Source organism: Mastigoproctus giganteus, chromosome 6 (assembly GCF_048544385.1).
Source record: "Mastigoproctus giganteus isolate SK-2022 chromosome 6, ASM4854438v1, whole genome shotgun sequence".
Classification (NCBI taxonomy): domain Eukaryota; kingdom Metazoa; phylum Arthropoda; class Arachnida; order Uropygi; family Thelyphonidae; genus Mastigoproctus; species Mastigoproctus giganteus.
In genome coordinates this window covers 112,637,045-112,659,862 of record NC_143580.1, presented here as the reverse complement: position 1 = coordinate 112,659,862, position 22,818 = coordinate 112,637,045, and the positions used below count along the sequence as shown (strand labels likewise).

Sequence of the window (22,818 nt, the reverse complement as noted above, 5' to 3'; positions counted from 1 at the left end):
TCCCAATTCCTGTCAATGAATGGTCAGGAACTGCATGGGTTGTGGTCAGCTCCCTAGCAGGTTACAATTGATTTTTTTCCAGGATAAAATCAGTCATTCCCTTACTACAGTGAGGCAGATCCATGTATCATATTGCTTGCTCATTGTGGCTTGTATTATACTATCAAAACTGTCTACAGATCATGTGATCGTATTTCAGAGCATGAGGGAACTATCCAACAAGCCAATTTTGGGCATTCTGCTGTTGACTAGCACCATTGGACAGAGCAGCATGTAAATCTTAATCATTGAAGTTTACTTATGCATGGGTTAATGCACACACACATCATTTATACTACCAAGGTAGTTTTAATGCTGCATCATTTTAATTATATCTCATATTGTGAATACCTTCATAACGAGTTGCCATGGTATTGCACTACATTGAATGAGTAACACTTCACCTATGGAGAAGACTATTGTGGTATTCAACAATGCTTGCAGGGCCACAGTGGAAACACTTTGCAGTTTCGAAAAATGGTTTGCAAGAAGCATTTAATGCATGGGTACAATGGTGGCGAATGTATGTAAAGTTCAAGGGAAAATATTTCGAGGAGAAATCCACAGAAGATCCAGGTGATGACGATTAATATAAAATCTTGCACTAGTCCACAAATTAAATGATTCCCCTCATACATTATATTGATTGTTTGCCATGCATCTTTCAATAATTGATAAGAGGGGCATATTGCTCTGGGCACTGCTGGTGTTGTATTGTTTTATCACTTTTAATCTGTTCTGTGTACTTATCATCTTTATTGAATATTTTAATTATTTTTATTTTAACTGTAATTATTATAATAATCATTAGTTTATGATGCTTACTCCAAGATTTAAACTTATAATGCTTACTCCCAGTGCATAAGGCCTTTTTTTTTCCAGTGGAGTGAAACGTGTAACTTTTTATATTTTGAGTAAAGTCAGAAATGCCTACAGATTCCTAATTTCCTTTTCATTTACCCACTATAATATTTAAAGTTATGCATGGTGGCACTAGCCACATGCATAACTTTAAATGCTAATAGTTCTGTTTCACTTCAGAATAGGATATATGTGTTCAGTGCACACTCTCCTTATTAATAACCTCCCGAAGTTTGGCTGTCATTTCACAAAAAAATATTTTGTATTCATGGATTCAAAATATAAGTTGTTTTGTTTTCTAGGCACTTCTTATTAGCATGAAATGCATTAAAATGACTATAGTTGCATTTAATATTTAGAATCAAGCATATTTACTTTTATAGATATCTGCTCAAGAAAGTAGAAGAAAGAAAAAAGAATACATGGATGCTTTGGAAAAGAAGTATGTATTGAAGTAATTGTATACGTCACATTTTATATGTGCATGTGTGTGTATTATGTGGGTGTGCCATGTAGATGTTGCCAAAATTCATAAACCCACTGGTATTTTGACTAATTGGCACATACTTTCAAAATCAGCAATTCAAGAGATGCATGTGCAGGCCTATATATAAAAAATAATGCCACTTAACCCTTTAACACATGGGTTCCTGGATGTGTGTGTGTGGATCTGCAGCAGCCCATTCAGCTCTTGGAAGACGTGAGTTTTCCAAACAAATATGCTACAAGCAGTGATTATAGTGGTGGCAGGTTCTTTCTTTTTGTGTTGAATTTGGAGGTTTTGTAAAAGTGAATACATTGAACTGAAATGCATTTAAATATTAATTTGTTCTTATTTTGACTCGACTGCCCAAATTTTTGACAATAGAGTGAACTATTGTCAAAAATCAAATTTGAATTTAAAAAAAAAAATTGTGACAAAAATCTTTAAAAAAATCAAAGCAAAAAAATGACAAATTTAAAAAAAACCTATTTGTTATTTTATTTTTTGATGTGCTACTATCCTCTTCATTTGTGTCCATTAAATGTCTAGTTCAGAAATCCAAAGATTTTATTCAATTTTGGCTTTGTAAACTGAAATCAGACATTTTCATTTTATTTCTACTTCCATAATACATATTACCTGGGCCATAGGCCCATCCACATTAAGGACACATTATCAACACTTCGTTAGCACTTAATTTAAAAATCATTTAGCCCAATCATTATCTAAAAACCTTTAGACTTCATAACTCGGTCACCACCCCTACCACTGGGGAGGTGGGTCTCTACTAGTACAATAAAAAATACCTAATTACAAATTTACAGTTATTAGCATTAGTAGTGGCATATGATGCAAGAAAGCAAGTTTACACAGCATCAGCCAAAAAAATCCCATTTCACCTATCCATTTTCTCCAAAAGTTTTCCAGTTCTTTCTTGAATTTATTTAAGCTACCAACTTCCATAACAATAGATGGAGGTTTGTTCCAGCTGGCTAAAAACAAATTTCTGCACATCTGTTCTGCAACTGTCTTTCCTCAATTTGAAGGCCCCGAGTGCCAAGCGATAGTGACAAGCGATTTTCTTCCTGCGAATATATAGTGATCTCCCAAAGTGTTATAGTTTCGATTCTTTTCTAGCGTCACCTGTTCTTTTGTTTACTTGAAGAGGTTCTATACTTTAAAGGACAAAAGTAAGAACCGAGAGAGAAAATCTACATTTCTTTTTTATTCTATATATTCATTACTAACCCTTTATTTACTTCAACAACCGCTTGGTCACTGGTGGCACCGCTCCTGCCTCCACGTGGCAGGGCCGGTAACCTGGAGGATAAGACAACCCCCGGGGCTAAAAGGAGCAGAGGTGGAAACAAGTGACTTTCCACGCTTAGAGCCGAAGAGCTCTCAAGCAAATGACATTCATGACACTAACCATGACTTCTCTCTATCGAAGAGAATGAAGAAAGACATTGGCAGACAGGAATTACCAGCATTCCTGATAATACATTCTCTGTCAACACAACCTGTGGGCAAGCTCTTCCCCTTTATCATTCAGAAATGCCTCGAACATGCCGCAGGTTCACCAAAAATGGTGAAACTTCTCCAATCTGGAGATTTATTAATAGAGACCACCAATTCTCGACACTCTGAACTATTATTAAGTTTGACATCTTTGAGTGGAATCCCGGTTCAAATCACACCACATAACACCCTCAATTCTTCAAAGGGAGTGATCACTGAATGGGATCTATTAAACGTTCCTGAAGATGAAATAGCCCAGGAACTTAAAGAACAAAAAGTCACTCAGGCAAAGGGGATCATGATCCAAAAAGATGGCAGTTTAGTTCCTACCCGGAGTATAATATTAACTTTCAGTTCTCCAAACCTACCAGCTTCAGTCAAGTCAGGATATTTAAACTGACGCGTTTGGCCATATATTCTGAACCCTCTAAGATGTTTTAAATGCCAGAAATTTGTCCATTCCCAGACAGCATGCCGTGGAGATGTAACATCTGCAAACTGTGTGGGTGTAAAACTCACACACAAACAGAATGTAAGGCACCAACCCCACAGTGTCCAAATTGCAAGGACAGCCATCCGGCATACTCCAAAGACTGCGACCTCTGGAAGTTGGGGAAAAAGATACAAAAGTATAAAGTTGAAAATAAAGTTTCCTACCAAGAGGCAAGAAAACAAATAAGATTAAATAATCCAAAATGCATCTATGGCTCTGCTACTTATAGTCACCAGTCAATAGCATGTCAGACAGAAGTGTCCATCCCTTCAGATACATCGATCTCAGACTGGGCTAGATCAGTTCTCTCAGTCCAACATCCATCAAAGGCAGTCGATCAATGCAGTAATATGCCACTGACAGTTCCATCCCAGAGACTTCCCCATTGTCAAGCAGCGGAAAAATTAGATCCAGTTGAGGTGAAGCAATCGCACCCCTCAAGCATGGACACCGATGATACCACCAACTCAGAAGATCTGCTTGAAATACATGCAGATGATGATATGGAAGAGGGAATTACTCAAGATGCCCAAATTTTTCAAGAAAAGAAAAATCAAAACACGAGAGATATAAACAAGCCTCTCACAAAAAGCAAACAGACTCCTCTTCTGCTCACAAAACCAAATAATGGAACAAATCATGCAATGGAATTGCAGAGGTTTTCGCAGCAATATTGATGATATCTATGAACTAATTAACCGTTACAATCCTGCTGCCATATGCTTGCAAGAGACAAATCTAACAACAAAAATATCCATTTCAGTCAAAAACTATACTATCTTCAGAAAAGATCGATCTGAAACTAACAGCCCCCATGGAGGAGTAGCTATACTAGTGGAATCAGGAGTCCCCTCCAGGCACATTCCATTACAAACACCATTAGAAGTTGTTGCTACCCATATAGTAATCGGTATCACACTGACACTAGCCTCAATTTACATCCGCCGAATCAATCACGTACAATTCAGCAACTGTTAAATCTAATTTCTCAATTACCACCTCCTATTTGTTTACTAGGAGATTTTAATGGGCATCATCCATTATGGGGATCTCTGGTCTCAGACGGAAGTGGGGAACTCATTGAAATGTTACTTGACCGAGAAAATTTGACACTATTGAATAATGGCTTACCGACATATATCCATTTTCCTACTGGGTCAACCAGTGCAATAGATCTGTCAATTTGCTCTCCGATCCTCTTCCCAACTATAGAGTGGGCAGTACATGACAATCCTCTAAATAGTGACCACTATCCGCTGATCTGTAGTATTCAAACCACCCATTCCAAACAAACTGAAACAAAAACAAAATGGAAATTTTCCAAAGCAAACTGGACGAAATTTACCAGTCATGTATCTTTTGATGATGACACCATAGGGTCTTCTGCTATTGACACTGTCACTAATCATATCACAATGCAGATACTAACAGCAGCAAAAGCTGCCGTCCCACAGTCTCAAATAAGAAACCATCGGCAAACATCCCACCACTGCCAACATTCCACCGCAAGCATCCCACCACTGCCAACCTTATTAACTTCAAGAGACTGAGAGCCAAAGCTCGTTATATCCGGCGGAAGGTGAAAAAAGACTCGTGGATAAAATTTGCCTCCACAATCAACAAAGATACTGATACGAGAATAATCTGGGAAAAAATAAAGGAACTAAATGGTAAATATTATAAGTTGCCTTCTCCTATTATTAATTGGAATGGGAAGGAGATCTCATCTGTTGATGAAATTGCCAATGCCCTAGGAACGGTGTTCTGTGAATTGTCTGCCTCAACTGCATATCAACCATCTTTTCAAAAAATCAAAGCTGAAGCTGAGAAAAGGAAACTAAACTTCAAAACTGCATGTCCTTTTACCTATAACAAACCACTCACAATATCTGAACTGAAAGAATCTATATATACCTCAAGAAACAGCTCTCCTGGCCCTGATGGAATCTACAATATAATGATTCAACATTTCAATCAGAAATCACTAATTTCATTGCTAAACTTTTACAATAGAATATTCTCAGAACATATATTCCCTACTTCCCGAAGACATTCTTATGTAATAGCCATACCTAAACCTGGAAAAGACCATTCGATTCCTAACAACTATAGACCAATTTCTCTAACCAGCTGCTTGAGTAAGACTTTGGAAAAAATGGTTCACCATCGACTCACCTGGTACTTGAATCCGAAAACATAATCAGTAATAATCAGTTTGGCTTTCGGAAGAATAGATCTTCCCTAGACCTCATGACTAAAGCCGAATCCAACATAAGAAATGCATTCATCAGAAATCAACATCTCGTCGTGATATGCCTTGATATAGAGAAGGCCTTTGATACCACGTGGCACTATGGTATCCTAAGAGATCTCCATTCTATTCATATGAGAGGCCATTTACCATATTTTATTCAAAGCTTCCTTCAGCACAGATCTTTCCAAGTGAGGTACCGGCAGGTTTTATCTCAAACATACATTCAAGAAGAAGGAGTCCCACAAAGCTCTGTTCTTAGTGCCACTCTGTTTGCAATACGAATAAACAACATCACAAACAGCATTCCAAATACCGTTGACTCGTATCTCAATGCAGATGATCTTACCATATCCTGTCATTCCCAGAATATGAACTATATTGAGAGGCATCTACAAATATCCATTAATAACATTGAATTATGGATTGCACAAAATGGATACAAACTGTCAAGCCACAAATCTACAGCTATACATTTCTGCACGAAGCACGCAATGCATCCTGAACCCGAATTGCACTTGGCCGATCATCCACTACCAATTGTGAACAGTATTCGCCTCGTAGGGCTAATTTTTGATAAGAAGTTAAACTTCCAGGAGCACATCAAGTATCTATAAGAACCACTTGCACAAAGAAAATGAATATACTCCGGGTCATCTCCAGTACATCTTGGGGCGCCGATCGTTATACCCTGCTCTACTTATATAAATCTCTAATTAGATCTCGGTTAGACTACGGAACACCTGTTTATGACTCAGCTAGGGAGAGCACCTTGGCCCGTCTTGCACCCATCCAACATTCTTCTGTTAGGATAGCCCTAGGTGCATAAAGAACATCACCAGTTCAAAGTCTTTATGTTGAGGCTCACGAACCTCCCTTAGCATCAGAAGAAAGATGTTGCTGATAAACTACTCAGCTAAAATTAAAAGTCTGCCTACTCATCCGGTTTGGCCACTGTTGCATAATCCTCAATTGAAAACCCATTATACAAATAAACCTAGAACAATTCGACCTTCTGGTATCAGACTGCAGAATCTAACAGAAAGCTGGAATATTCAGCTTGATAATATCATCAGAGAAAAAAAAAGATCCGGATCCCCCGTGGACTAACTTCACACTTTCTTCTGATGAATACTTTGAGCAATCCAACATCCAACAACTACATGTTGCTCACTCACAAAAGTACCCACACTTTACCAAGATCTATACTGATGGTTCGAAGTCTGACAGTCGAGTGGGTGCAGCTGCCATCTTCCCTAATACAACTGTCTCAATTTCACTTCCAACCGAATGCAGCAGCTACACTGCTGAACTCCATGCCATTAAGCTTGCTCTGGAAAACATCTCGCTAATGTCAATAAATAAAAGTATAATATATACTGATTCACAGAGTGCTATTTTAGCTTTGAAAAGGACTTCCCCACCTAAAAATCCTTTATTAAAGTTCATAAAACATAAGCTGATGCATCTTCATGAGCATAAGAAAACTGTTACCTTTTCATGGATCCCTGGCCACAGTGGTATTCCAGGAAACGAATGTGCAGACAGTGCTGCTAAGTATCCTTCCATCATATCCTCAACAAATAACCTAGTCCCATATCCTGATTATAGACATAACATACGGAGAACATTTATGGAACAATGGACACTTCTGTGGAAAATGCAAACAAATAACAAGCTATTTCAAATAAAACCTGAACCACAATTATGGACTTCTAGCCTTCAGAAAAATAGAAAAGAAGAAGTAATCTTAGCTAGAACTCGTATAGGTCACACTCACCTCACACATCTCTATCTGCTTACAGGAACTGATCCTCCGCAGTGTGCACACTGCTCACAACCACTTACAGTAAAACATATACTCCTTGAATGTAACTTGTTCAGCAATGCCAGATGAATGTCTTAGTTTCATTTCAGATCTACAGCAACCTCTCTCTCTGAATAGCATAATAGGTAAAGAAGCAAATCTCTCTGAATTTTTTTTGTATATAAAACAAATAAAAATGTATGACCGTTTCTAACTGCCCACCGTGCAGTTATCATAAGTAAATCAATTAATTTGGGAGGCACAATATGGCCTAAGTAGCTCTTGCACCAAAAAAACACAACAACAACAACAACCTCAATTTGAAATTATGTCCCCCCTCCAAGTGCATAATCTGAGTACGAGGAAGAATCCCATCAGCATTGAGCTTGCTCAAACCATTCAAAGCCTTATACACCTCAGTCAGATCACCTTGCAGGTGCCTAGTCTTCAGAAGTTGCAATTTGCAGGACTTGAGCCTTACTTGGTAAGAACACTGCTTAATTGTCCTCCTCTGTGCTTGTTCCAGCAGCTCTACATCCTTCCTATAATGAGGCCTGCAGGCTTGTATGCAGTACTCATGGTGTGGCCTTGAGACCTTTGTCCTTATTACTTTGGACCTCTTAGATGTTGGATGGATGATAGAAGTGTGCTGCTGCTCCTGGTCTGTTTCAATGACCAATCATGTCGTTCCTGAACTCTGTTACTGCTTTCTCAAAATAAAATTCTCTATATGCAATTAATGAGGCTTGTGGCCGAGCAAAAAAATCCATGGGATGCATATAAATTATCAGGAGATACAGAAGCCTATGCCAGATATAAATTAGTTTGTAATCAAGTTACAAAGGAGTTTAGGCAGGCAAAGGCAGATTACGAGAAATCTTTGGCAACGGATGCAAAGAAAAATGGCAAAAGAGTTCTTTGCTAATATAAACTCTAGAAGGAAGGGGATAAATCAAATTGGTCTACTTAACATAATGGTTTGACTATTGATGATCCTACTCAAATAGCTGATAAACTGAATGAATGTTATGCCTCTACATTCACAAATGAAGGGTTATTCAAGGAGGGGAGTGCCAGAAGTTTAACAAACTCTAACAGGAAGCTAAGTGATTTTGCAATAACTGAGAGCAAAGTGGAGGAGAAATTGTTGAAATTACACATAAAAAAAAAGGCACCTGGGCATATGAAATATTCAGTTATATTGAAGAAGGCAGCAAGGGAAGTAAGCAAACCCTTAGCCATAATTATGGGAGCATCCTTAGAGTAAGGGGAGGTCCCCATGCACTGAAGATATGCAAATATATCTCCTATTCACAAAGGAAGTGCAAAGGGTGACACAAATAATTATAGACCTGTTAGTTTAAATTCTGTTCCAGGGAAAATAATGGAGTCACTGTTTAAAGAAGTGATGCAGTATCACCTAGACAGGACTAGTAATAGTTTAGTCACCACATAGGTTTGTTAAGGGGAAGTCTTGTCTGATCAGTTTGATAGGATACTATGATGTGGTCACAATGGAACTGGATGCAAAAAATAATTTTGATATCATATACTTGAATTTCAGGAAAGCTTTTGATACTGTTGCACATGGAAGATTGTTGTATAAATTGGAGTTGTATGGCATTAAGGACAAATTGCTGTAATGGATAAAGGGATGGTTGAGAGGGAGACGGCAGAGAGTGGTAATAAATAGACACTGTTCTACATGGACTAATGTTTTTAGTGGAGTCCCCCAGGGTTCAATACTGAGCCCATTGTTGCTTTATGTATTTATCAATGATATCGATGAAGGTATATCAGGCTTAATGTTCAAGTTTGCAGATGATAAAAAGGTTGGCAGGGTTGTTAATGACAGTAAAGACAGTATGCTACTGCAACAGGATCTAGAAAAGTTAGGCAGATGAACTAAGAAGTGGCAACAGATGTCTAACTTTGACAAGTGCAAAGTACTGCCTATGGGTAGCAGTAACCCAAGAGAAATGTACCAACTGTGTGGTGCTACATTCTGGGAGGTGGAGAATGAAAAAGACCTGGGGTAATTGTTCAGTCAGATATGAAGTTCTCTGAGCAGTGTAGATGGGCTGCCAGAACAGATCATGGAGTTTTGTCAATGATATATAGGAATTTTGCTAGCAGAGAAAAGGGGGTGATTATACCTTTGTATAAGGCAATGGTCAGGCCCTACCTTGTGTACTGCATACAGGTCTGGAGGCCTCATTTTAGGAAGGATGTAGAGTTACTAGAATGAGTACAGAAAAGGGCAACAAGATTGGTGAGAGGAACAAAGGGCGCACTTGTGAAGAAAGGCTTAAGTCTGCAAGTTGCAGCATCTGGAAACTAGACACCTGCGAGGTGATCTGATTGAGTTGTATAAGGCTTTGAATGGTTTGAGTAAGCTTAATGCTGACTGGTTATTTCCACTTGCTCAGATCAAGAACCTGAGGGGGCATAGATGCAAATTGAGGAAAGACAGTTGTAGAATAGATGTGCGGAAGTTTGCCTTTAGCCAGTGAGTAGTTGATTGCTGTAACAGACTTCCATCTGTTGTTGTTATGGAAGTTGATAAATTAAATAAATTTAAGGCTGAACTAGACAAACATTCGGAGTGATTGGATGAGTGAAATGGGAAGAAGGTTTTTCTTTTTTATTTTAGCTGAAGATGTATAAGCTTGCTTTCTTGCATTATATGCCTCAGCTAATGCTAATATCTGCTCTGATGTTTCCTGTCAGGGATCAGTAATTTGGAATCTCCTCTTTTCAATCTTCTCTGGCTTCTCTGAACTGTGGCCGAGAGATTTTCAATCTCTCGGCCACAGTTCAGACACTTGAAAACTTGACTTTTTCCAGTCCAACTTTCCTAACAGCGAGGTAATTTTCCTTGGTGATTTTAATGTTTGCAATCCGACTGGCTTCTGTTTTCTAGTTACAGACCCTGCTGTACGAAATGCTGAGGCTTTGCAATTACTAAAGAACTCACACAGAGTTTTCATTTACCTACCAGTGGAGTTCCCCAGAATACCAGTCAGTCTTAACCACAACCAGACAGCCAATACTCCTGATCCTTTTCTTTCAAACAACCCCCTTCTAATTGCACAGTGGAGATGAGTGGTCTTCTGGGCACCTCAGATCACAACTTGGTGACAGTTTCTCCTCCAATGGATTCTTCTGCTACTATGCTTATCTTGAATGACATGCAGATTCTAGACAAATCATATACTTCTATTAGGAATTATCCTGATTTATAATCTCTCTTGGCATAAGCACTTCACCAGTTTTGTTTAAAAACTGGGTTTCTGTTTCACTCAAGGCATTACTTTTCTAATGAACAGCTACTCACTCTGTACAAATCTCATATCCGCCCTACCATGGAATATTCTTCCCACATCTGAAGTGATGCTCCTATAACATTTCTAGACTCCATTCAAAAGAGGTCAGTTAGATTAATTATTGACCCATCTCTTACAAAATCTCTTCATTCCCTGTCTCATGGACATTCTCTTTCTGCTGCATGCCTTTACTATATAGATAATTCCATGTGCATTGTCCGTCTGAATTGACTTCTAAAATCTCTCTCTCTCTCTCTCTCTCTCTCTCTCTCTCTCTCTCTTCCAAACCAGTCTGAACTGCTTCTATTAGAATGAGCAGTAGCCTGGAAAACAAGATGCATTGTATTTTGGACTCTGCTGGGAGTCATTGCGGTACAAGTAAACACATGGGTTGTGTTAGGGTAGCTAACAATAGGAACAGGTGCATGTATATTTGCTTGTACACCAATGCTAGGAGTTTGGTAAATAAATTTGATGAATTTGAGGTATTGCTCAAAACATCAAAGGCAGATATTGTTAGAATATCAGACATGTGGTGTCACACAGATATAAGGAATGCAGAACTGGAATTTGGGGAGTAAATGTGTACAGAAAGGATAGGAAAGGAGGAGGGGTTATGCTATTAGTTAAGAAACACATAAAATCCAAGGAAGTGAAGCCAGTCGACATCGCTGGACAGTGCAGTGTCAAGTCAGTTTGGTGTGACATAAGCATTGGGAGATCAAAATTTAGAGTAGGAGTGTGCTATAGGCCTAATGACTCTGATGAGTATAATAAGAAACTGTACAGGGAACTAGAGTGGGCCAGTAAATCAGAGTCTTATAATGGGGGATTTTAATTTCCCAGATATTGACTGGAATTTGGGGGCTGGTCACTCACACACTAGCAAGGCTTTTGTGGATTTATTGGATGATGATTGTTTTCTACATCAGCATGTTTGGGTGGCAACTAGAGGGAGTAATACGCTTGATCTGATTATCAGTAGTGATACTTCATGCATTAAGAATTTGCAGACAAAGGAACCACTAGGTGGCAGTGATCACAGTGTGCTGAAGTGGGATTTACTCAAAGAGGTAACTACCATCAGGGGTAAAGGGAAGGGTTCTTGCTTTTGTAAAGGCAACTAAGCTGGTCTGAGACAGTATTTAAATTCGATACAGTGGGACCAACTGATGATGTTACCAACAGCAAATTCAAAATAGGAAGCATTCAAAGAATTTATCTTGGAAGCTACTAGGCTTTACATACCAACTAAGAAATATTGTTCAAGGTTTAGGCATAAATGGATGTCAGATGAACTAATGAGACATATGGCAGAGAAGAAAAATGCATAGGATACATATAATTAATGGGTGACATGGAAGCATATTATAGGCGCCTCCGTAGCCAGGTGGGAAGGAGCAGCGGTGCGTAGCACACGCTTCTTGATTAGACCGGGGTTCGAGCCCGTCACCACCAAATACGGAGGATGCGGAAAGGTCAGGGAATGACCACCGCATATCCCGGAGCAATATGGCCTTAGTTGCTAATGCTCCTAAAAAAAACAAAGGAACTGGAACTGGAACTGGAAGCATATTATTATTATTATTATTAATATCCATATGATGCAAGGAAACCTGAGGTTTATGTTGCACCAGGAAAAAAAAAAAAAAAAAAGTTCCCGAGTAACCCTGAGAGAGAGAGAGAGAGAGAGAGAGAGAGAGAGAGAGAGTCAAAAGTAGAAGGGAATCACCAAGAAAGAGAAGAATGACTGGGTGTGCCAAGCCCATACTCACCAGATGTGAGCCCCAGGGGTTAATATGATAGATATAAGCTGGTCTGTAACCAAGTCACAAAGGAGATTAGGCAGGCAAAGGCAGATTATGAGAAATTTTTGGCAAAGGATGCAAAGAAAAACAGCAAAGAGTTCTTTACCTATGTAAACTCAAGAAGGGAAGGGATGAATCAGATTGGTCCACTGGATTTGGATGGTTCAACAGTTGAGGATCCTGCTACATTCACACATGAGGAGTTATTCAGGAAAGGAAATGCCAGAGGTGAAGTAAACTCTGGCAGCAAGCTAGATGATTTTTTAATAATTGAGAGGAAAGTGGAGGAGAGATTGTTGAGGATAAACATAAAAAAGGCACCTGGGGTGGATGGGATCTATCTAGTTATATTAAAGGAGGCAGCATAGGAAGTAAGCAAACCCCTAGCCATAATTATGAGAGCCTCTTTGGACTTAGGGGAGGTACCCATAGACTGGAGATGTGCAAATGTAACCCCAATTCACAAAGGAGGATCAAAGGCTGACACAAGTAATTATAGACCTGTTAGTTTAACTTCTGTTCCAGGTAAATTAATGGAGGCACTGGTTAAAGAAGCACTGCAGGATCATCTAGACAAGAATTCAGTTAGTGCTCAGACGCAGCATGGGTTTGTTAAGGGAAAGGCTTGCCTGACCAATTTGATTGGATACTATGATGCAGTCACAAAAGAACTGGATGCAGGGAATAACTTTGATATTATATATTTGGATCTTAGAAAGGCTTTTGATACTGTTGCACATGGAAGACTGCTGCACAAATTGGAGCAGTGTGGCATTGGAGGCAAATTGCTGCTATTGATAAAGGAATGGTTGAGGGGGAGAAGACAGAGTGGTATTCAATGGACACTGCTCATCGTGGACTAATGTTATCCACGATGTTCAGTGTTGGGCCAATTGTTGTTTTCTGTATTTATAAATGATATTGATGATGGTATATCAAGCTTAATGTCCAAGTTTGCAGACGATACAAAGGTTAGCAGGGTTGTTAAGGACACTACTGACGCTATGTTTCTGCAACAGGATCTGGAAAGGTTGAGCAGATGGGCGGAGAGGTGGCAAATGAAGTTTAACATTGACAAATATAAAGTACTACATATGGGAAACAGTAACCCCAAAGCAACATATCAACTGTGTGGTACTACACTGACACCCTGTGGTACTACATTGGTAGAGAATGAAAAGGACCTGGGGGTAATTGTGCAGGCAGATATGAAGTTTTCAGAGCAGTGCAGATGGGATGCAAGAGTAGCTCATGGTGCCTTGTCAATGATATGCAGGAATGTTTCTAGCAGGGATAAGGAGGTGATTATTCCCTTGTATAAGGCAATGGTCAGGCCACACCTTGAGTACTGTATACAGGTCAGGGGGCTTCATTTCAAGAAGGATGTAGAGCTGCTGGAACGAGTACAGAGAAGGGCAACAAGATTAGTTCATGGAACAAAGGGTTGCTCTTACGAAGAAAGGCTTAAATTTTGCAAATTACAGTGTCTGGAGACTAGGCACCGGCGAGGTGTATAAAGCCTTGAATGGTTTGAGTATGCTCAATGCTGATGGGATTCTTCCTCATGCTCAGAATAATCACCTGAGAGGGCATAAATTCAAATTGAGGAAAGACAGATGTAGGATACATGTGCGGAAATTTGACTTTAGCCAGCGTATAGTTGGTTGGTGGAACAGACTTCCATCCCTTGTTGTGGAAGTTGATAGCCTAAATAAATTTAAGTCTCAGCTGGACAGGTATTTCGAATGAACGGAGGGGTGAAATGGGAGAGTTTTTTTTTTTTTTTTGGCTGATGCTGCATAAGCTTGCTTTCTTGCATCATATGCCTATGCTAATGCTAACATGTGCTTCAACCACTCAGCATTCTTTTACTATCGAACTTCAAACTCACAGAACCAACTTTTCTTCTTTCTCATATATTCATTCAGTTTCCATTTCCCTGGAACCACCTTCTTTGCATGTATATCCTGAAAATTACAATCTACAGAAATTCAAGAAAATATCTTTTTTCTACTTTTCAACCTTCAACCCATGCACAGTACTAAGTACTATATGATCTAATACCTTTCATGTTTTGGTTTTCATTTAAAAAAAATAAATGAAATATGAATTGGATGATTATAAAATAGCATTAGACATGGAATCCTACTGCATGCACAAACTAGACTGCAATCAGGTAACTAAAAGGTTTAGGCAAGTTAAAGTAGATAAGAAGTCCTTGCTAAGAATGCAAAAAAAAAAAAAAAAGTATCAGGGAATTCTTTGCACTAGAAGAAAAGGTGTGAAAAACATTGACTGACTAGATATGGATATCCTAACTACTGATGATCTTGTTCAGTTAACTGATAAATTAAATAAATATTTTATATCTACATTCACATACGAAGACATTTTTAGGGATGGGAACACTTAGAAGTACACCATGTTACAACTGAGAGCTAAATGAGGTTTTGTTGTAACTGAGAAGAAAGTGGAATAGAAATTGCTGAAGCTAAAAGTAAATAAGGCACCTGGGGCAAATGGGATGTGTCCAGTTATATTAAAAGAAGTAGCAAAAGAGATGAGCAAACTCTTGGCCATAATTATGAGTTTCATCACATTTAATGGAGGTTCCTATAGATTGAATGTCTGTGAATGTCTCCTATTAATAAGGGGGATATTCAAGAACAATGTGAGCAAAATTCGAGTCAAAAACAATCCCTAGGTATTTTAGTTCTGATACCATTTTTATGGTTTTTCCATTAATTTTAATTTGGTTTCTTAGGTTTCTGTTCAAAAGTATGGTTCAGTTTTTTTCAGGTGTAATCCTGAGTATGTGTATTTGTGCCCACTCCTGCAGTTATATGAGAGCAGCATTTGATCTTTGCTCTACCACCATTCTTATGTTTCCTTTTACAATGAATGATGAGTATTTTGCATCTATTCACACATGAGGAGTTATTAAGGGAGGAAAATTCCGGAGGTTTATCAAACTGTAACAGGGTGCTGAATGATTTTGTAATAACTGAGAGAAAAGTGGCAAAATAATCCTAGCTAGAAATTGTTACTCGGTGTAATCCATTGTCTAGTTTGGAAAGACAGTTAATGGTATTATACAAAGTTGGTATAAGGCAGGTAAAATATCTAAAGAAGTGTATTGGACTTTACATGCTTCAGGATGCCGAATACCTCGGTTTTATGGTCTCCCAAAGACCCACAAGGTCGGTGTTCCGTTGAGACTGATAGTTTCATTTGTGGGTAGTCATACCTATGCCTTAATTTCTAGCTAGGATTATTTCACCTATAGTAGGATGTTCCGGTGTAGTGGTCAAGGACAGTAAAGAATTTGTAGCGTATGTAAGAAATCATATTATAGGGGATGATAATCTTATGATCTCCTTCAATGTGGTATCGTTGTTCACATGTATGGGGGAACATTTGACCGTCATCAAAACTGCAAACTATGCTAGGTCTGCTGTGGCAGAACACTTTTGGGAGAAGCAACATCGGATCTCCCCTGAGGATGCGGTCATTACTGACCTTCCACATATGTTCTGAAATGCAAGTGGCTCGAGAGCTTGCAAATCGGTTCATCCTGTCATACCATTAACAGGGACAGGGGTGTGCGATTACACGCCCTTTTGAGGCGATTGTCCTCAGACGCGATGATCGGTTCCACATGGCATGCTCCCGGGTCACTTCCGTCTCCGGTAGGCAAATAGAGAATACTAACGATGTTCCTGGTGAGTCACATGAGTGCCATGGGCCTGTTACTTAAGGATGTGTCATTGTAGCAACAGTACACTATTGAGAAAGGAGACAGCTGTCTCCGAAAGCTTTGGATTTCCAGTATTTTAAGTTATTTTAACAATTTTAGTATTTTGTTTTTAACTGTTTTAGCATACTGATTTTATGTATATATTTTTAGTATTTATTGTAATAGTCCAGTTTACTGTATCATCTTATTTTATTCTATTTTATTAAATACTTGGCTGGTGTTTGAGTATTAATTTTCTTGAGTCTGTCTTTGCTTTTAATATTATTATGTTGCTTTCTTTGATGGCATTTCCCTGATTTGGTTTAGTAGTCACTTTTTTTTAGCTTGAGTACAGTGGCATAGCTACCAAGTAGGCAGCAAGGCAGTTGCCTCTAGGCCTGGTGTCTTTGGCTGTCTCCTGTTTTTGCAATTTTCATTAAGTAGGAGCCTGAACATGTTCTTTGCCTCTGGGCCCAAAAAAGGGTAGCTACGTTAGTGCTTGAGTAGTTTCACTTTTGTCACTCTCCTTGTCAGCTTGAACCTAGGTTAGTAAGTTCATGGTCTTGTAATTATTTTTCTCTTCAGTAATCACTTCAAGTTTTGATCTGAGTACTTGATTCTCAATATTTACTTCAATTAACCTCTGTTCAAGTATAGACCAACAGTTAACTATCTGGAGTCTTATTGCAGAAGTTATTCTGTTGGTCTACTTATGCAAGAGTTCTTCTAAGTAAGGTTTGACTTCTTTTGCCTGTTTTACATGGTCAGTAATGGTGGTCAGTTTGTCAAGTTTCTTTTCCTCTTCAGTTTTCTGAGGTTCACCTTCTAAAATTTCTTTGTTCTCTCCTTGATTCCTCCTTTTTTGGCCTTCTTTATACTAAAGGGTCCTGGAGGACAGTTGTCTAGGTCTTCATTTTTGTCTCCATTGGATCATTTTTTTTTTAAATCTGTAGCATCCCATTCAAAATGCTTTCCCACTTATCTTGCTTTTTTTTAAGATTCCAAGAAGCAATAAATCTGGATATATCTTCCTTCTTGATTTTTAGTTTTAGGAAAAGGACTAGAGACTAAATTCTAAGAATCGTTTATGGTTCAGTTAATTCATACTTTCTAGAAATTGTTTCTGGTACCCATGAAATTGGTTTATCTCATATAGCTTTGAAAGTAGAAAGGCACCCTTTGCAGCTCAGTGAAAACATTGAGCATAATTGTATTTGCATGCTCTCCTCAACTTTGTTTTTTTTTTTTTTTTTTAATTCAATACTGTTCATCTGCTTTTGTTGCTGGTACAATAATCAATCTCTTGTGTGTGTGTTCAACACAGTATCAATAAATTTCATGACATTATTATTATCATTATGTTAATACTATATTTATCATGTGTGTAATACTATAATTATCATGTATGTAACACTATACAGCAAAACCTCGCTTAGCACAGCTTTAAACAGCATGGATTTTACTATAACATGGTTTTCAATTAAGTTTAATTTGAAAATTTACTGTACATATTTAAACTCATTCAATAGCCTAGACACATACTCTACATATGTTGTGTTGTCGTAGCATAGGTATGTATGCATATATTCTGTGGTGCCAACTCTATTGTCTCACATTCACATATGCCAATAGCTCCCCTCAGACAGTCAATGGTAACATGCAATACTGTTCAGTATTCTTAATTCCATCCTGACGAGATGATGTGATAGCTTTTCAAACTTTATTTCACAATTTATTTTTTACCCCTTTAAATATGATCGAAAATATATCTGCATCTTGGTTAGAAATCATTCCCAACAACATGCGTTATGTTTGGCAGCAATGTTTTGCCCCATTTGGCAAATGATTTCACTGGTTTTGAATCGCAAGTTCAGACAATTGCTGAAGGCATTGTTAAGATCAGAAAAGACTTGGGATTCAAAACTTTGGACAGTTTTGCCAATATACGTGACTGCATTGACTCGCATGCAAATAACTTAGATGATGCAATTCTCCTTGAAATTGACAAGCAAACTGCATATGAAGAAGAGGAAACCAATTCTGAAGTGGATATCACTGAAATGGCACCAAAAGAATTTTCAACAGAAGAATTGAAGATAATTTTTCTGGACTTGACATGGCCTGTTAGGCAGTTATGAATGGAGATCCAAATGTTGTACATAGCATCAAGATGCAGCAAATTTTATAAGATGGGATTCGATGCTACAAAGACTTGTATGCCGAGAAACAGAAGAGATGACATCACCAAACACCATTTTTTAAGTACCTAAATAAATAGTAAAGCTTTTCTCTCATCTCTCATGATGTTACCTTTTCATTAATAAAATTTTTGCAATATTTTTTATTTCAAATCATTTTAATTGGCTATCAAGCAAAAATTGTTTATAGATTTATTATAATTTGTTTATAGACTGTTTCTCTGGTATGCATTCAATTAAAACCCATTATAATTATACCTCAATAAGCATGGTTTCACATAACACAGAACGGTTTCGGTACCAATTATCAGTATTATGTGGGATATTGCTGTATTTATCATCTATGTAATACTCAGTACATATGTCTAGTTTAATTTCATAAAATCTTTTTAAAATTTTTCATTCTTTTTAATAGCAAAAAGAGTTGAAAGTGCAGAAAAGCAAGTGTATTATCAATTGTTCAGATTTTAAACTTATAAACTAACTGCAAAAAAAAAAAAAAAAAAAAGAAAAATTGATGTAATTAATGTAATTAATATAAATAAATATTGATGAAATATGAAAGTAGTCCCCAAAAAAAGGCCCCCTCGCATTGTTCTTTGGAGCTAGTACCCTCAAAAGCTATAAAGAGAATTTCCTGTATGTTCTTTCACTAAATTTTCATGTAATCTAATAATCTACAAAATTGACCAACTTAGATTCCACTATTAATTGATCACTTCACCCACACTGGGTGAGGGATCTCAAAAAATTTTTCTACAAATGAGCAAAGTATAGATAGTGAGGATCTGGTGTATTATATTTGAATACTCATCAAGAGGAACTTAATCTTTATTCAGAAGAAAACAACTTCCTCGCAGAATAGAGATTAAGTAAAGTTTTTGCATTTGGTGTAAAAAGAGATAAATCTAAAATCATGTTAATTATTTTTATCAGATTTTTTTTGGAAATATGAAAAATGTTTTTCGTTCCTTTTCAGGGTTGAGGTGCTAACAAATGAAAATACTGAGTATAGGAAAAAACTAGAATCATTAGAGGGCAGTAATAAGTGAGTAGATTTAATGTAAATAAAGAAGTATTATTCACTACAATACATATACTGCAAAAGCATCTTATACATATCTTGAAAGAGCAAATGAAATATGCTGTTAATGCATTGTACATCCTATGTTGTAATGTAAATCACTGTAGTCGCCTTAGAATTACACTGCAGATAAACAGCACTGCTGCAGAGAGAAATACATTACTGTTTATTTGTAATGCATGTTTATAACTTGACCACCCTTGTTTATCTGGTTCACTAATGGGAGCCCAGAAAAGTCTAGATCTTCCCTAAACTGTATGGCTAGTATTAATAGTAATAATTCTATTGAAGGAACAATAATCTTTAATGGCTAGCTTGGTAATCTTATAATCTTGAGGTGCTAATCCCCACCTTATAAATAGATAGTATATTTCTTCATGGGAATAAGACTGTTCATTTGTAGTGTAAGGCTAAGGTTTATTCATTCTTTTCACCCCAGAGGCTCACATCTGGTGCGTATAGGTTTGGCACACCCATAGTCCTGAGCTGGATATCATCATTCTTCCCTTTCTTGGTGATTCCCTTTTACTTTTCTCTCTCTCTCTCTCTCTCTCTCTCTCTCTCTCTCTCTCTCTCTCTCTCTCTCTCTCTCTCTCTCTCTCTCTCTCTCTTAGGGTAACTGGGGAATTTTTTTTTTTTTTTTTTTTTTTTTTTTTTTGGTTGGTGCAGCATAAGCCTCAGGCTTCCTTGCACTATATAGCTAATAATAATAATAATAATAATATTTGTTTTCCAGTATGAGATGTTTGATGCATTTGTAACAAACTTTGCTCTTTTGCTATACAAAAAAAAAACAACCTTTTTTTCAGCACATTATACATTAGTATTTTATGACTCCCACAGCTTGAAGCTTATTAACACAAAATTCAGAAGTTCAAAAGATTACCCTTACTAAATTTTTTTGGTATCTCTTAGAAAAGGAAGAAAGCAATTTCCAATTAACTTGAGATGATAACTGATTAGGTATAAATGAAAATTTTGGTGTTAGTTTTCTTAATTTTAAGGAAACTGTGAGATATAATCATATACATGTGATCAAAGGATTCAAAGTAGAAAATGTTGGTCATCATTTTAGCTTTTGTCCTTGGCATGAATAGGATGGGAGATTGAATTTTTCAAGATATGAAAAATTCACAACCAAAGCATATGGTGCTTTGTGGGTCATAAAGCAGAAGCTTGCAGATTTTTTGAACCTATCCAGAAGTACTCAATACCCATATTTTTTTTATGCCTTAGTCATCTAGTTATCTGACACAAAGTTTCACCCTGCAATTTATCAGCAGGTGAATCAGGTTCTAGAGAAACCTCTACGATTTATTTTTTTAAATTTTATTCACACAGTACATAAAACCCTTTTACATTGCATGAGAACATTTATAATTTATGTAAGTCTCAACTGGAATCCAAAAATTTTTAGGATTTCAGTTGAAATCCACAAATATTAAAAAATATTAAAAAAACAGAAAAACTATTACAACTTATATATTAGTACTATGTGTGAATCGAAGGTTGAGAAGACAGAAGATACTTGTTGACATTAGACTTGAATTTCTGTAGATTGTAAATTTCAGGAAATACATGTGAAGGAAAGTTGTTCCAGAAAATGGAAATTGAAGGAATAAATAAGGAAGAAGAAGAGTTCGTTCTTTGAGTTTGAAGTTGCTAGCTCATCCACAGTGAGCAGTAAGTGGATACTGACTGGTTACAGCATGTGTTTGGGCTAGTTTAGATGCCATTTCAATAGAAAATTGTCCATGGAAGTATCTATAGAAAAGGCATGCAGTGGAATGAGGGAGAAAGGGAATGGCAGACATTTTCTTCACTCTCTTTGTAACTTTAAGAATGTGTGAGAGAAAGAGAGGGAGAGAGAGGGAGACTCTGTAAGAGAAGGATCATTAATTAACCTGACTTCCCTCTTTCTGTCTTCCCTCTAGAAGACAGAAAGAGGTTTTGGGTGCACCACCCAGATTTGGGAACATATTCCATAGTAAGGCAGATTTAAGATTTATACAGAGTGAGCTTTAGAAAACTTTAGAAGAAAGTAACATTGAGAACAAAAGAGAAAACTAAGTTTTTAAGATACCCAGGAAGCAATATTTGTGACATGCTTATGCTGAGAGAGAGAGAGAGAGAGAGTATTCTTGTTTAAAGATCTGAGTGTCATTGAAGATAAGCATAGAGTACTAAACTCCTTTTTGCGAGATGTAAGACGGGATTGAATTTTATATGGATCGATTGAAGTTAACTTTTTTTTTTTTTTTTTTTTGCACCACTAGATAATGATTTGGAGATCAGCATTTAATAAATTGATGGTGGATATTTGAGAAGTTGAAAATGTATCTACAGAACTGAACCTTGGGGGAACAGCAGCATTAATAGAAAAGTTGGAAGACAGTCATCTACCCTCATCCACAGTGAGCAGTAAGAGAGAAAACTGGATACCTAATTGCAAAAAAGTCAGCAATCCATAAGATAATACACAATATAAGCAGAAATGTCAAGAGCAGTTGCTTGGGTCTCTACACTTTCCCAAGTAATGAATTTCTCCATTAATTTTGGAAAGAGTAGAGATAAATGCATTGTAATGATAATTGTATGGGAGGGATTTTTCATTCTTTTTAGGAACTGGCTAGATATGAGTAAATTTCCAAGAAGAAGGTAAAACATCAGTGGAATAAGAAAGTGTAAAAATACAATCAGAACAGGAGTGAGCACAGGTTTTGAGAACAAGTGGAGAAATACCATCACCACCTGGAGTTTTCTTGGCATCAAAAGTGTTCAAAATTCTTCTGATGTCATTTTGACTTTTATCACAAGAGGCATTGAATGGAGTGTACTGGGAATTGTAGGAGATGGTTAACCAGGATGTCAGTACAAAATGTTAGAAGGTGCTATTAAGTTCAGCTTTATCTTTAGCTCAAGAGCAATAGAACCATCAGGTTTTAACAGTAGTAAAAGTATAGTTAGGCAAAAAAGCATCCAAGAGCTTTGGCAAAAGACCAGAATGGTAGACTATCATTTGGACAAGAAACAAATTTTCTACTCTAAGCCTGTCCAAAATCTAGTTTGGGCTGATTAATAACTGTTTTACAATTCTTACAAACTTTAGCATAGGCAGAAAATTAAGCTGTAGATTTGTATGCAAGCCAGTTGGGATATGCAGCATTATCTTGAATAGCCTTAGCACATTTCCTGGAAAACCAAGGTTTGGAT

General features: G+C 37.3%; 1 protein-coding gene across 1 annotated transcript in view; it reads left to right on the top strand.

Annotated features, from left to right (window-relative positions):
• The first annotated feature begins 1,299 nt into the window (after positions 1–1,299).
• The window catches only part of LOC150084515 (cyclic AMP-responsive element-binding protein 3-like protein 2), a 91,786-nt gene continuing 70,267 nt past the window's right edge, over positions 1,300–22,818 (top strand). Inside the window, exons 1-2 of the mRNA XM_090375267.1 lie at positions 1,300–1,342; positions 19,501–19,569. Coding sequence (XP_090231393.1) covers positions 1,323–1,342; positions 19,501–19,569 — 89 coding nt within the window. The 5' untranslated portion in view covers positions 1,300–1,322. The remainder of the gene's footprint in view (positions 1,343–19,500; positions 19,570–22,818) is intronic.